Source organism: Artemia franciscana, chromosome 3 (assembly GCF_032884065.1).
Source record: "Artemia franciscana chromosome 3, ASM3288406v1, whole genome shotgun sequence".
NCBI lineage: Eukaryota > Metazoa > Arthropoda > Branchiopoda > Anostraca > Artemiidae > Artemia > Artemia franciscana.
This window is the reverse complement of record NC_088865.1, coordinates 25874780-25888538: the sequence shown is the minus strand read 5'-3', so window position 1 is coordinate 25888538 and position 13759 is coordinate 25874780. Positions and strand designations below refer to the sequence as shown.

Here is a 13759-nt window from a genome sequence, read left to right as displayed (position 1 = left end):
ATGTCATTTGAAAAAAATTTGCTGTGCATCCCTTTTTTTGTCTTCACAACATTATGGAGGTATTTTGTATAGTTCTTGGTCACGTGATTGGCACATTCTTCTTTTTGGATATATGATCCGTATGAAACACTTTGTCTTAGCTTGTAAAAAACACTAGAATCGCCGTCTCCGATGTATTGTAAATACTGAAGGCTATGCAGGCTTCACTTTGGCGAAAACCTTCAACAAGAATGTCGGTTAAGTAATATTTTATGCTCGTTTTAAGTTTTAATGTTGATCATTACTTCCAGTTGAAAAAAAAATATTTTCTCATTGTCTTTTTATAAATGATGCTAGAAAATCCTGCGACCCCTTCATGGAAATTCTCTTCCCTCATGAAAAATTCCTCCATGGAAAGATCCTCCCACGTAACCAGCCCCCCCCCCCCGACCCACCCTAACCCCAACACAAAAAAAGTCCCCCTGAAAACGTCTGTACACTTCATAATTAACAACTACTATGTGTAAACAATGGTCTAATTTTATAAGTTGCCGCCCCTCCCCCGGGAACTGAGGTGGATTTAGTCATCCCCAAAGACATATTTATTAGGTTTTTGACTGAGTTAAACAGAATGGTTATCTCAAAATTTTGATCCGGTGACCTTGGAGAAAAATGTGCGTTGGAGGGGGCCTCGGTGCCCTCCAGTTTTTCGGTCACTTAAAAAGGACACTAGAACTTTTAATTTACGTTAGAATGAACCCTCTTGCGACATTCTAGGACAACTAGGTCGATACAATCATCCCTGAGGAAAAAAACAACAAAGAAAAAACAAAAATACGCACCCGTTATCTGTCTTCTGGCAAAAATACAAAATTCCAACTTTTTTATGATAGGGGCTTGAAACTTCTACAGTAGGGTTCTCGGATACGCTGACTCTGATGGTGTGATTTTGTTAAGATTATGTGACTTTTAGAGGGTATTTCCGCCTATTTTCTAAAATAAGGCACATTTTCTCAGGCTCGTAACTTTTGACCGGTAAGACTAAACTTGATGAACCTTGTATATTTAAAATCAGCATTAAAATGCTATTCTTTTGATGTAACTATTTGTATCAAAACTTCGTTTTTTAGAGTTTTGGTTACTATTGAGCCCCTTCGCTCCTTACTACAGTTCGTTACCACGAACTGTTTGAACTTGTACATGAATAAAAGTAATATAATCTACAATAACGATGGAATAGAACTTAACAATGTCTCAGGTTTTCCCATCCTTTATTTGTTCTTATTTTTTTTCTGCCCATTGTGAAAATTCAAATGCTAAACTGTTATCTGACTTGTAACCAACCAAATTTCAATGGTCAGCTGTTACCAATTAGACATGTGAAAAAAAATTTAAATTCCCTTTAAATCCGGTCGTAATATTTAACAGTATTTAAACATTCTGGTACAACCCTCAAGAGAGCAATTAAGCCAATGAGAAAGGAGAAAATCTCGTTGCGTATTCAATGCTATAGGAAATAGAATTTGCTTCAAACCTCGGAGATCCACCTTAAGTTTTATTTTTCAAGGGAAGTTGAGCTGTGAAACTAAATGAAAAAAATATGTACTATTTATATCCAGATTTTCAAAAGGGTGCGGACTATTAAAAATTATTAGAAATTTTGTCCCACATATAAATAGTGAGGCGAAATCTAGATTCTAGATTTTTCGCTTGAGGCGAAAAACCAAAAAGATTTGAAGTATTCTTTTCTTAACTTTTTATGTCTTCTTTTCATTTTCTTAGGTCAATTAAAAAAGAAAAAAAGATTAGTTTAAAAAAAAATTTGCGATAAAAGAAGTATTTCAAAGAAAAGCTACATTAAGCCAAAGATGAGTAGAAATAAAGTAAAATAATTTTTCAAGCATAAAGCTACGACAAGTCACCATTAATAAATAAATGAAACCTAAAAGGAACAGAAATTAAATAAATAAATAAGTCAAATTCAAGACGACCAGAAGCTAAGAGGAGCAGGGATGATGTTCCCCGTGCCTTCTAAAGACCAGAAGATAATTTGCACTTTACTGAAAACTAAATATATTTTAAATGTTTTTTCTCTCTTTTAACTTTAGTAATTCCAAAATTATTAAGACTTTCAGGAATGAATATCATAATATATATTAAACTGTCAATCCACATTCATTTGCTTGTTTTGTGTGTGATCTTTGTTGTGATGGTGTTTTTTTTTGACATTATGAGTAATAAAAACAAAGCTCGAAATAGGGATTGTTTTCAGTAAAGTGTAAACTATGTTCTGGTCATCAGAAGGCAAAGGGGCGTCAGCCCTACTCCTAGTTTTGCTCGTTTTGCTCGTTTTGAGTTTGACTTTTTCGCTATATGTTGTAAGTTATGTTCGATTTGGGTTTACTTTATTTATTGATGGTGATTTATGTTATTTTTACGATTGAAAAGTTACTTGACTTTATTTCTGCTCATATTTGTTTTAATACAACTCTTTACTTTTCTTTGAAAACTTCTTTTGCGGAAAATTTGAAAAATTTAATCATTTTAATCGATTGCTAGAAATAGATCTTCAGGATATTTGGGCCCAAAGTTTTTGCGAACATGAGGTCCTTATAACCAATTCCAGGGGAATATCCCTCTGTTCATTGTTTTGTGAATGTATTAGGTAAGCAGTGGTCTTGCTTCTGCATATGAATTATAAAATATTGCTTCCATGCCGCGTGTTGCTGCAATCTCAGAAGAAAGTATATTCAATAAAACTCGTTATAATTTATTTAAAAGAAAGAACATCCTTATTTTCAATGTGGAAAGCATTTTAGAGTGTTGCTTTAGTTCTATTCATTTAGTCGAACGCTTGTTGATACATGACATTTTTGTTTTTACGTCTGGTACTTGTACAAATAAATCAGAAGGTTTTCCAACGTGTGAGCTGGCCAAATACAGTTATTATGGCACTTGATATTAACCAAGTGACATATAGCAATCGCAAATTCGGGCGGTCTGTCGGTCTGTCTGCCTCGGTTTTGCTACTTTAGGCACCTCCAAGCAAGCTAGAACGATGAAATTTGGCAGACGTATCAGGGACCGGACCAGATTAGATTAGAAATAGTCCTTTTTGCGATTTGACCATCTGGGGAGATTGAGGGGTCGGTTAATTTGGAAAAAATAGAAAAAATGAAGTATTTTTAACTGACGAACGGGCGATGGGATCTGAATGAAATTTTATGTATGGAAGGATATCATGTCTCAGAGCTCTTATTTTAAATCCCGACCAGATCTGGTAAAATTGGGGGGAGTTGGGGGGAACCTAAAATCTCGAAAAACGCTTAGAATGGAGGGATCGGGATGAAACTTGGTGGGAAAAATAATCAGAAGTCCTAGATACGTGATTGACATAACCGGAACGGATCTGCTCTGTTTGGGGGAGTTGGGGGGATTAATTCTGAAAATCAGAAAAAATGAGGTATTTTTAACTTAGGAAGGAGTGATCGGATCCTAATGAAATTTGAAGTTTGGAAGAATATTGTGTCTCGGAGCTCTTATTTCTAATCCTGACTAGATCTTTTGACGAGTTACAATAAACTTAGTGAATTTTATATGTCTAGAATCATCATAAAAGCCAATTCTTTTGATGCATTAATTATTATCAAAATTCCTTTTTATGGCACTTGGTATTAACCAAGTGACATATAGCGATCACAAATTCTGTCGGTCTGTCTGTCGGTCCCGGTTTTGCTACTTTAGGCACGCGTATTTGGAATTTGGCAAGCGTATCAGGAACCATACCAGATAAATTAAAAATTGTCGTTTCCCCGATTCGATCATCTGGGAGGGGAGTGGGAGGGGGACGGTTAAATAGGAAAAATTAGAAAAGGGAGGCATTTTAACTTACGAACGGATGATCGGATTTTAATGAGATTTGATGGTTGGAAGGACATCATGTCACAGAATTCCTATTTTAAATCCCAACCGGATCTGGTGACATTCGGTGGAATTGAGGGGGGGGGGGCCTAAAATCTCGGAAAATGCTTAGAGTTAAGGGATTGGGATGAAACTTGGTGGAAAAAATAAGCACAAGTCCTAGATACGTGATTGACATAAACGGAGCGGATGCGATCTCTATGAAGGAGTTGGGGGGAGGGTTAATTCTGAAAAATTAGAAAAAATGAGGTATTTTTAAGTTACGAAGGAGTGACCGGATCTTAATGAAATTTGATTTTTGAAAGGATATCGTGTCTCACAGCTCTTATTTTAAATCCTGACCGGATCCGGTGACATTGGGGGGAGTTGGGGGGTGGACCTAAAATCTTGGAAATCGCTTAGAGTGGAAGGATTGGGAAGAAACCTGGTGGTAAAAATAATCATAAGTCCTAGATACGTGATTGAAATAACCGGAAAGGATCCGCTCTTTTTGGGGGAGTTGGGGGAGGAGGGTTTATTCTGAAAAATAAAAAAATGAGGTATTTGTAACTTACGAAGGAGTGATCGGATCTTAATGAAATTTGATGTTTAGAAGGATATCGTGTCTCAGAGCTCTTATCTTAAATCCCAACCTGATCCGGTGAAGGGGAAGTTGGGGGGGGGGAACCCCAAATCTTGGAAAACGCTTAGAATGGAGGGATTGGGATGAAACTTGGTGGGAAGAATAAGCACAAGTCCTAGATACGGGATTGAAATAACCGGCACGGATCTGCTCTCTTTAGGGGAGTTGGGGGGGGGTGTAGTTCTAAAAATTAGAAAAATCAGGTATTTTTGACTTACGAAAGAGTGATCGTATCTTAATGATATTTCATATTTAGAAGGACCTCGAAACTCAGGTGTCTTATTTTAAATCCCGACCGGATCTAGTTTCAATAGGGGGGGGGGGCAGACATTTTGGGAAACGCTTAAAGCGGAGAGATCAGGATGAAACTTGGTGGAAATAATAAGCACAAGTCCAAGATAGGTGACTGACATAGCCGGACCAGATCCGCTCTCTTCGGTGGAGTTCGGGGGGGGGGGGAGGAGTAATTCGGAAATATTAGAAAAAATGAGATATTTGTAACTTACGAACGGGTGATCGGATCTTAATGAAATTTATTATCTAGAAGGATTTATTATCTGGAATTTATTATCTTGTGCTTTAGAACTCTCATTTTAAACCTTGACCAGATCCGGCGACATTGAAGGGAGTTGGAGGGGGAAACCGAAATTCTTGGAAAACGTGAAAATCGAGGTATCTTACGAATGAGTGATCAGATGTTAATGAAACTTGATATATAAAAGAATCTTATGTCTCAGATGCTCCATTTTCAATTCGAATCGGATCCGGGGACATAAAGGGTTGGAGGGGGGAAACAGAATTCTTGGAAAGCGGAAATCTTGGAAAACCTTTAGAGTGGAAAGATCGGGATGAAAGTTGATGGGAAGAATAAGCACAAGTTATAGATACGAGATTGACATAATTGGTACGGATCGGTTCTCTTTGAGGGAGCTGGTGGTTGTTAATTCGGAAAAATCAGAAAAATTGAGGTATTTTTAACTTAAGAACGGGTGACTGGATTCTAATGAAATTTGATATTTAGAAGGAACTCTTGTCTCAGAACTCGTATTTCAAATCCCGACCAGATCTTTTCACATTGGGGGGAGTTGGAGGGGGAAACCGGAAATCTCGAAAAACGCTTATAGATGTCGTAGATACGTTATTGACGTAACCGGACCGGATCCGCTCACTTTGGTGGGGTTCGGTGGTGGGGTTCAGTGCTTTGACGAGTTTGGTGCTGCTGGACGTGCTAGGAATATGAAAATTGGTAGGCATGTCAGGGAGCTGCACAAATTGACTTGATAAAGTCTTTTTCCCCGATGCTTTCCAGTCACCATTCTCGGAAAATTGAGCTGTTTAGTAGAATTGTCGAAAAGCTATTTTCATAACCTTCCAGTCGCAGGGGATATAATTTCGGATTGTGGCACATTACAACTCCCCCTCCTCCCCACAAAAAATAATAAAATAAACTTGCCCTCACATCCGTACCTGTGGGATGTGCCACCACTCGAAAGAATGTATTTAGATTAACTATGCAGTATAGTTAATGAAGGAGACAACAACTCTCCTCTTAATGCAAATTGCGAACATCTAATGGGGATACTGGTTTCTAAATGTGAAAAGATTGCCAAAAAAGTTGAATTTGAGCGTAAGGAAACTCCTCACTTCCTATTTAGAAATGTTTATTTTAGCATGTGAAACAAATGCACGTAAATAATCTCTTATTCACGAAACATTGTTATACCAAAGTTATTTTCGGCATAAAGAGGCAAGATATTTCATCGTCATGGTAGTGAAGAGAACCTAGCAAAGAGCAGTCTTCGTCCCACGGCAAAGGCTTCAAAAGTTAAAAAAAGGTTAAGTTAAATAATCTCGGAAAAAAGTAAACAATGACAAAATAGTACAGATTTAACTAGGTTTAGGGGTGGCTCTAAACCTTGCTGAAGCTTAGATTTGACTAAGGAATTAAAAAAAGTGAATTTCAAAAATCCTACAAGTATGCTATCAGATAACCAGTGGGATGTGTTGTGTAAATAGTTATGGAATCAATAAGTTTCTGCTGTTAGGCATTAGTCAGGCTAACTGTCGTGATTTTATTCCTTAAATGACAGTTTGATTTAGAAGTAGCTCAGCATAATCACCAGTTAAATGTTAAATGTATTACCAGTTAAATGTATTAGATGGAGGGGTATCAGGTGACTTTTCTGTGCAGGGGGTGAGGACAGAGAATATGCAGTCCCAGACCCGAATCATACCAAGCTTCTGAGGGGTTTCTGTGGGCTGGCCTTGATTTAGAGGAATCTCTCCGATTTTTTTAGGTATGGACCAAAGTTGAACATAGGAAAGGACATTGTTGAAAAGCTCCTGTAGTTTTTCTGGATTCAAGTTTTTATTTTCGTGGGTCCAGAAGAAAGGGAAATACGAGAAGAACACTTGAGCTTTTGTAATATCTGAAGTATGCCGCGTTTAAAATACTGCAGTTTAAAATGAAATTTGCTTTTCAGGTTTCTCTAGACTTTCTTGTCCAGCTTGGACTGCCTTTCATCAAAATTGGATCAGGAGATACAAATAATTTCCCTTTGTTGAAAAAAGCAGCAAAAGCTGAACAGCCAATCATTCTTTCTACAGGTAAGAGAATTGTGCAAAAACAATTTGCTCTATCGGTAAATATTTTTTCAATCAGAGTAGTATTGTTTGTTAAAGATTCTAGAGTGAAGTCAGTGATTGCTGTGTCTCTTGAAATACTCTGAAAAGTACCAAACATAACTACATCTTACTTTCTCATTAAGAGTGAGGGCTTTACGGGGCCTTGCTGCAGCCCTTCTCATACTGAGCACGTGTTTGAAGTGTGAGACGGAAAACTACCACGGATTTTTATTGTACGTTTGCTTTGAAAAAAAGATTACAAAGAGAGGATAAAATTTGAGGCATCGTTCGGGCCAAATTGGAAGGAAAGTTCAAATTGAGATTTAGAGATGAAGAATTGGGATAATGATAAGCTAAACAAATGAAGCTATGGTGATAGGATTATCGAAACAGCTATTAAAATTCTCATCACTGAGCTATCCAGCATCTTTCGAAAATTCTAAGAAAAAATAAAGTTAGAAAAGTCGTTTGAATTACTTTCAATGATCATTATTCGCTCCTAAATAAGCTATGGCAAAAAGTATGACCAAGCAACTAGATTATTTCAAAATTTTCTTGCATCAGTGGGGTCAAAGAAACTAAAAAGCGGGTTTCATGGTCATGAATTTGGTTCTGAAAGTGATTTTGTGAACTTTAATGAACTAAAGCCAGCTTTGCTTGAAGTAGTGGGCTCTATCAAGTCGCCTTCGAGGTTCTGTTATTTAAAGGAGAGAATTGATGAAGGATTAAAAGAAATTAGGAAAAAGATTAAGTCCACAAAATCGTAAAGGAAACAGAAATGGATAAGAACTGGTGACACACCAGTCTCTTGAACCAATCTAGACCACAATGCCTGGAAGCCATAGAGCTCTTCTATAACATGCGCACTAGAAGCGAGACATATGTGAATGAAGATTTTCTGTAGATGAAATCACTGGTTATTTGAAAGCTTATGTCCTTTTTTGAAAAGAGATGTCTTGTATAACAGGCACGGTGTAGGCCTATATATAAAATGAACTGACTACATTCATCATCCAAGCTGCCTCTGTCATTCTTTGAGGGATCGATTCATAATTTTTTATTTCGCCCATTTTTTTGTGTGTGTTGATGAGAAAGGGGCAATTGTCGATTAGTTCTCCTGCTATTAACAGCAAAGTTTCACTAGCGCTTTCCTGAAAACAGTTCCCAGTTTGAATAATGTGCTCTCATTGTGATCCTTAAAAAAGCAACAGGCTAATCCGGAAAAAGGATATATGGAGTCAGGAGTGTACCCAGGGGGATCTAGGAATTTATTTTATATATTGAAAATTCTTGACTTAATCAAAGGTGAAAAAGAAGGTCAAGGCCCTTCCTCTAAATCCATTCTCGCTTCCTTTAGTACAAAATCTTCCGAATTTTTCTGAAGAGCAAAAGCTTCTATCCATAGACCAAGAAAGCATCTAAGAAGTCTTTCGATCTTGTTTAATGTAGCCTTTGTTGTTTAAAATAAACAAATAAATAACCGAATTAATGTCTGAAAACATGGCCTATTCTTAACACTAAAGAATTTCATAGAAATATGCAACCAGAAATCGTTAGGACTGTGACTTTGTGTATATTCCTGTTCGGTCGAAATCTCTCGAGTTTCCAAATCCATTTTCAACTCCTGCTTACAGCTTACTCCCTTTTCCTTATTTGGTGGTCCTTTAGTGTGGATGCTTTCTGCTATTTCTTAAGTTCCAGGTATATTTAATACTCCTGCTACTACGAACATTTTACTGCAGTATTAAGCTGCCTCTGGCCAACACACGCTCCTCCTCCACGAGAAGTTAATCAGAGCTTCACTCTTTAGCCCCTCCAATGAAATTCTTTCCATTAGATCCTTCATTATGACATCTTCCCACCCACTTGGGGACGACCCTATTTTTCTTAGCTCCAGATGGAGGGCCCAGCATAATATTTGGCAATCCGTTATTTTTAAAACGTAAAACATGGCGTAGTCATCTTAATCTCTCCTCTATTATAGCTCTAGATTTTGGGGTTAAATCATATTATTAGTACTGCCTATTGTTTGATATATGGATAGTCAAACGAGTGCCTAGAACTGTCCTTAGTTAATTCCTCTGGAAAAAATATTTACAACAAAATTTCCTCTGCCTTTCGAAACGCCCACGCTTCAGAGCCACCCTTAACCACCAACAAAATGGACTCTATTATTTTAACCTAAGTTCGCAGACTGACTCATATTTCTGTTCTTTCAACTTTTTCAAATATGAAGAAACACACTGCGCCTTGGCTATTTTACCTTTTATAAACTTTTTACATTTAATAGACTTGCTTCATTTAACAGTCAATCAATCATTTATTATTACTAAAATAAATATTACAAACGTAAAACGGTTACTTGACCCAGGAAGCGTAGCTTGTAGTGGGCCACACAATACAGTAATCAAACGCTGGACTTTTAGAAAACACTACAACACATACAATAATAAAACACTGGAATAAGACAAGGACTTTTAACAGATAGGAAGGTTTCTGAAAATGGTTTGGGAATAAGAGAAGAGATACATATAAACTGGGATAAAATTTAAAGTAATAATGACTTGACATTATTGACCAAGAACGCTATACTCAAAATCAAACAGTTCGTGATAACGAACTTTAATAAGGAGCGACCCGGCTCAATAGCAACTGAAACTCTAAAAAATGGAATTTTGATATCAATAGTTACATTAAAAGAATCGCATTTTAATGCTGATTTTAATTATATAAGTTTAATCAAGATTAGTCTTAATATCAAGAGTTAAGAGCCTGAGAAAATATGCCTTATTTTGGTAAAATCACCCTAAAAGTCATACAATCTTAACTAAAATCACACCGTCAGATTCAGCGTATCAGAAAACCCTTATGTAGAAGTTTCAAGCCCCTATCTAGGAAAATGTGGAATTTTGCATTTTATGCCAGAAGACAGATCACGGATGCGTGTTTATTTGTTTGTTTTTTTCCCCAGGGGTGATCGTATCGACTCAGTGGTTCTAGAATGTCGCGAGTGGGTTCATTCTAACGGAAATTAAAAGTTATAGTGCCCTTTTTAAGTGACTAAAAAAGCCCCCTCTCACGCTCATTTTTTCCCCAAAGTCACCGGATCAAAATTCTGAGATAGCTGTTTTATTCACAATAGTCGAAAAACCTATTAACTATGTCTTTGGGGCCGACTTACTCCCCTACATCCCCGTGGGGGGGCTGCAAGTTACAAACTTACGACTAGTGTTTACCTATAGTAATGGTTATTGGGAAGTGTACAGACGTTTTCACAGGGATTTTTTTTTGGGGGGGGGGAAGTTGAAGGGGGGTTACGTGGGAGGATATTTCCATGGAGGAATTTCATGAGGGAAGAGAAATTCAATGAAATTTTGCAGGATTTTCTAGCATTATTAAAAAAATGAAAAATAAATATGAAAAGTTTTTCATCTGAAAGTAAGGAGCAGCATTCGTAATACCTTGCTCTTTTACGCTCTATTTATTCTACGGCCATTGTGATTCAGGGGTCATTCTTAAGGAATCGGGATAAAATTAAGCTTTAGTGTAAAGAGCGAGGTATTGACGAAGGGGTGAACCCCCTAATATACGTAATAAAAATATACGAATATAGAGGTTTGCTACGTAAGTCAATTTGTAAATTACGTATATGAAAAGGTTCGTAAAAAATTAACAGTTCTAGTTACCTTTTTAAGTAATCAAAAAATTGGAGGGCAACTAGGCCTCCTCCCCGTTACTTTTTTCTCAAAATCTTTCGATTAAAACTATGAGAAAGCCACTTAGCCAAACAAATTAATATGCAAATTTAGTTTTAATTATTTATGTGCGGAGAGTCAAAATCAAAACATACATTAATTCAAAAACATTCAGAAATTAAATAAAAACAACAGCTAAGAGCTCATATGGCACTTGTGACGAGGCAAGAAGAGCTAAGAGCCAAGAGATCATATGGTATGAGCTCTAACAAAATTCTATGAATCAATAGATTGATTTAAAAGGAAAATAAGAGGCTTAATGCCGGTCAGGATTTAAAATAAGAGCTCTGAGTCACGATGTCCTTCTAAATATCAAAATTCATTAAGATCCGATCACCCACTCGTAAGTTATCAATACCTAATTTTTTCTAATTTTTCCTCTCCCTTTACCCCCCAGATGGTCGAATCTGGGAAAACGACTATATCAAGTCAATTTGTGCAGCTCCCTGACACGCCTACCAATTTTGATTGTCCTAGCACGTCCAGAAGCACCAAACTCGCCAAATCACTGAACCCCTCCCCCCAACTCCCCCAAAGAGAGCGAATCCAGTACGGTTCCATCAATCACGTATCAAGGACATTTGCTTATTCTATCCACCGAACTTCATACCGATTCCTCCACTCCAAGTGTTTTCCAAGGTTTCCCCCTCCAACTCCCCCCAATGTCAAAAGATCTGGTCAGGAGTCGAAATAAGAGCTCTGAAACATGAATTTCTTCTAAATATCCAATTTCATTAAGATCCGATCACCTATTCGTACGATAAAAATACCCCAATTTTCACGTTTTCCAAGAATTCCAAGAGCTTTAAAGCACAAGATCCTTCTAAATATCAAGTCTCATTAAGCTCTGATCACCCTTTCGTAAGTTACAAATACCACAATTTTCAAAATTACCCCCCCCCCCCCAATTCCACCAAAGAGAGAAGATCCGGTCTGGTTATGTCAGTCACGTATCTTATACAGGTTTTTATTCTTCCCATCCAGTTTCATCCTGATATCACCGCTATAAGTATTTTCTAAGATTTTCAGCCCTCCCACCTGCCCCCCAGTTACGCTGGATCCGTTTGAGATTTAAAATAAGAGATCTGAGTTACGAGGTCCTTCTAAATATGAAGTTTCATGAAGATCCGATCACTTCTTCGTAAGTTAAAAATACGTCATTTTAATAGGATCCGTCTAATAGGACGGATCCATTCCAATTGTGTAAATCACGTATCCAAGACTTCTGCTTATTTTTCCCACCAAGTTTCATCCCGATCCCTCCAATCTAAGCGGTTTCCATGATTTTAGATTCCCTCACCCCAAACTCCCCCATATGTCACTAGATCCGGTCGGGATTTAAAATAAGAGCTTTGAGACACGATATCGTTCTAAATATCAGATTTCATTAAGATCCGATCACCTTTTCGTAAGATAAAAATACCCCAATTTTCACGGTTTCCAAGAATTCCGGTTTCCCCCTCCAACTCCCCTCAATGTCACAGGGTCTGGTCGGAATTTAAAATTAGAGCTCTAAAGCACAAGATCCTTCTAAATATCAAATTTCATTAAGATCTGGTCACCCTTTCGTAAGTTACAAATACCTCAATTTTCAAAATTACCCCCCCCCCCCCAACTACAACAAAGAGAGCAGATGCGGTCTGGTTATGTCAGTCACGTATCTTAGACAGGTTTTTATTCTTCCCATCCAGTTTCATCCTGATCTCACCGCTTTAAGTATTTTCTAAGATTTCCGGTCCCCCAACTCCCCCCTCCAATTGCGCTGGATTTGGTTGAGTTTTGAAATAAGATATCTGAGTTACAAGGTACTTCAAAATATGAAGTTTAATGAAAATCCGATCACTCCTTCGTAAGTTAAAAATACGTCATTTTTTCTAATTTTTCATAATCAACCCCCCCAATAGAGCGGATCCGTTCCGATTATGTAAATCACGTATCTAAGACTTCTGCTTATTTGTCCCACCAATTTTCATCCTGATCCCTCCACTCTAAGCGTTTTCCCTGATTTTAGGTTCCCCCGCCCCAAACTCCCCCCAGTGTCAACAGATCCGGTCGGGATTTTAAATAAGAGCTTTGAGACAAGATATCCTTCTAAATATCAAATTTCATTGAGATCCGATCACCCATTCGTAAGTTAAAAATACCTCATTTTTTCTAGGACATTTATCTAGGACTTGTGCTTATTTTTCCCATCAAGTCATCCCGATCCCTCCACTCTAAGTGTTTTCCATGTTTTAGGTTTCCCCCTCGCAACTTCCCCCCCCCCGCAATGTCACCAGATCTGGTTGGGATTTAACATAAGGGCTCTGTGACACAAGATCCTTCTAACTTTCCAATTTCATTGAGATCCGATCATCCGTTCGTAAGTTAAAAATACCTCGTTTTTTTCTAATTTGTCAGAATTAACTCCCTCCCCCAACTACCCTAAAGAGAGCGGATCCGTTCTGGTTATGTCAACCATGTATCTAGGACTTGTGATTTTTTCCCCACCAAGTTTCATCCCGATTCCACCACTCTAGGTGTTTTACAAGTTTTAGGTTTTCCCCTCCCAACTCCCCCCCCCAATGTCCCCAGATCCGGTCGGGATTTAAAATAAGAGCTCTGAGACACGATATCCTTCTAAATATTAGATTTCATTGAGATCCAGTCACCGGTTCGTAAGTTAAAAATACCTCATTTTTTCTAATTTTTCATTATTAACCCCCCCCCCCAAGTACCCCCAAGAGAGCGGATCCGTTCCGGCTATGTCAATCATGTATCTAGAACATGTGCTTATTTTTCTCACCAAGTTTCATCCCGATCCTTCCACTCTAAGTGTTTTCCAAGATTTTCGGTTTCCCCTCCCATATACCCCCCC

General features: G+C 37.7%; 1 protein-coding gene across 1 annotated transcript in view; it reads left to right on the top strand.

Annotated features, from left to right (window-relative positions):
* Nucleotides 1–13759, top strand: part of LOC136025080 (sialic acid synthase-like) — a 60249-nt gene that overhangs the window by 25391 nt on the left and 21099 nt on the right. Inside the window, exon 3 of the mRNA XM_065700793.1 lies at nucleotides 7006–7129. Within this exon, the coding sequence (XP_065556865.1) occupies nucleotides 7006–7129 (124 nt within the window). The remainder of the gene's footprint in view (nucleotides 1–7005; nucleotides 7130–13759) is intronic.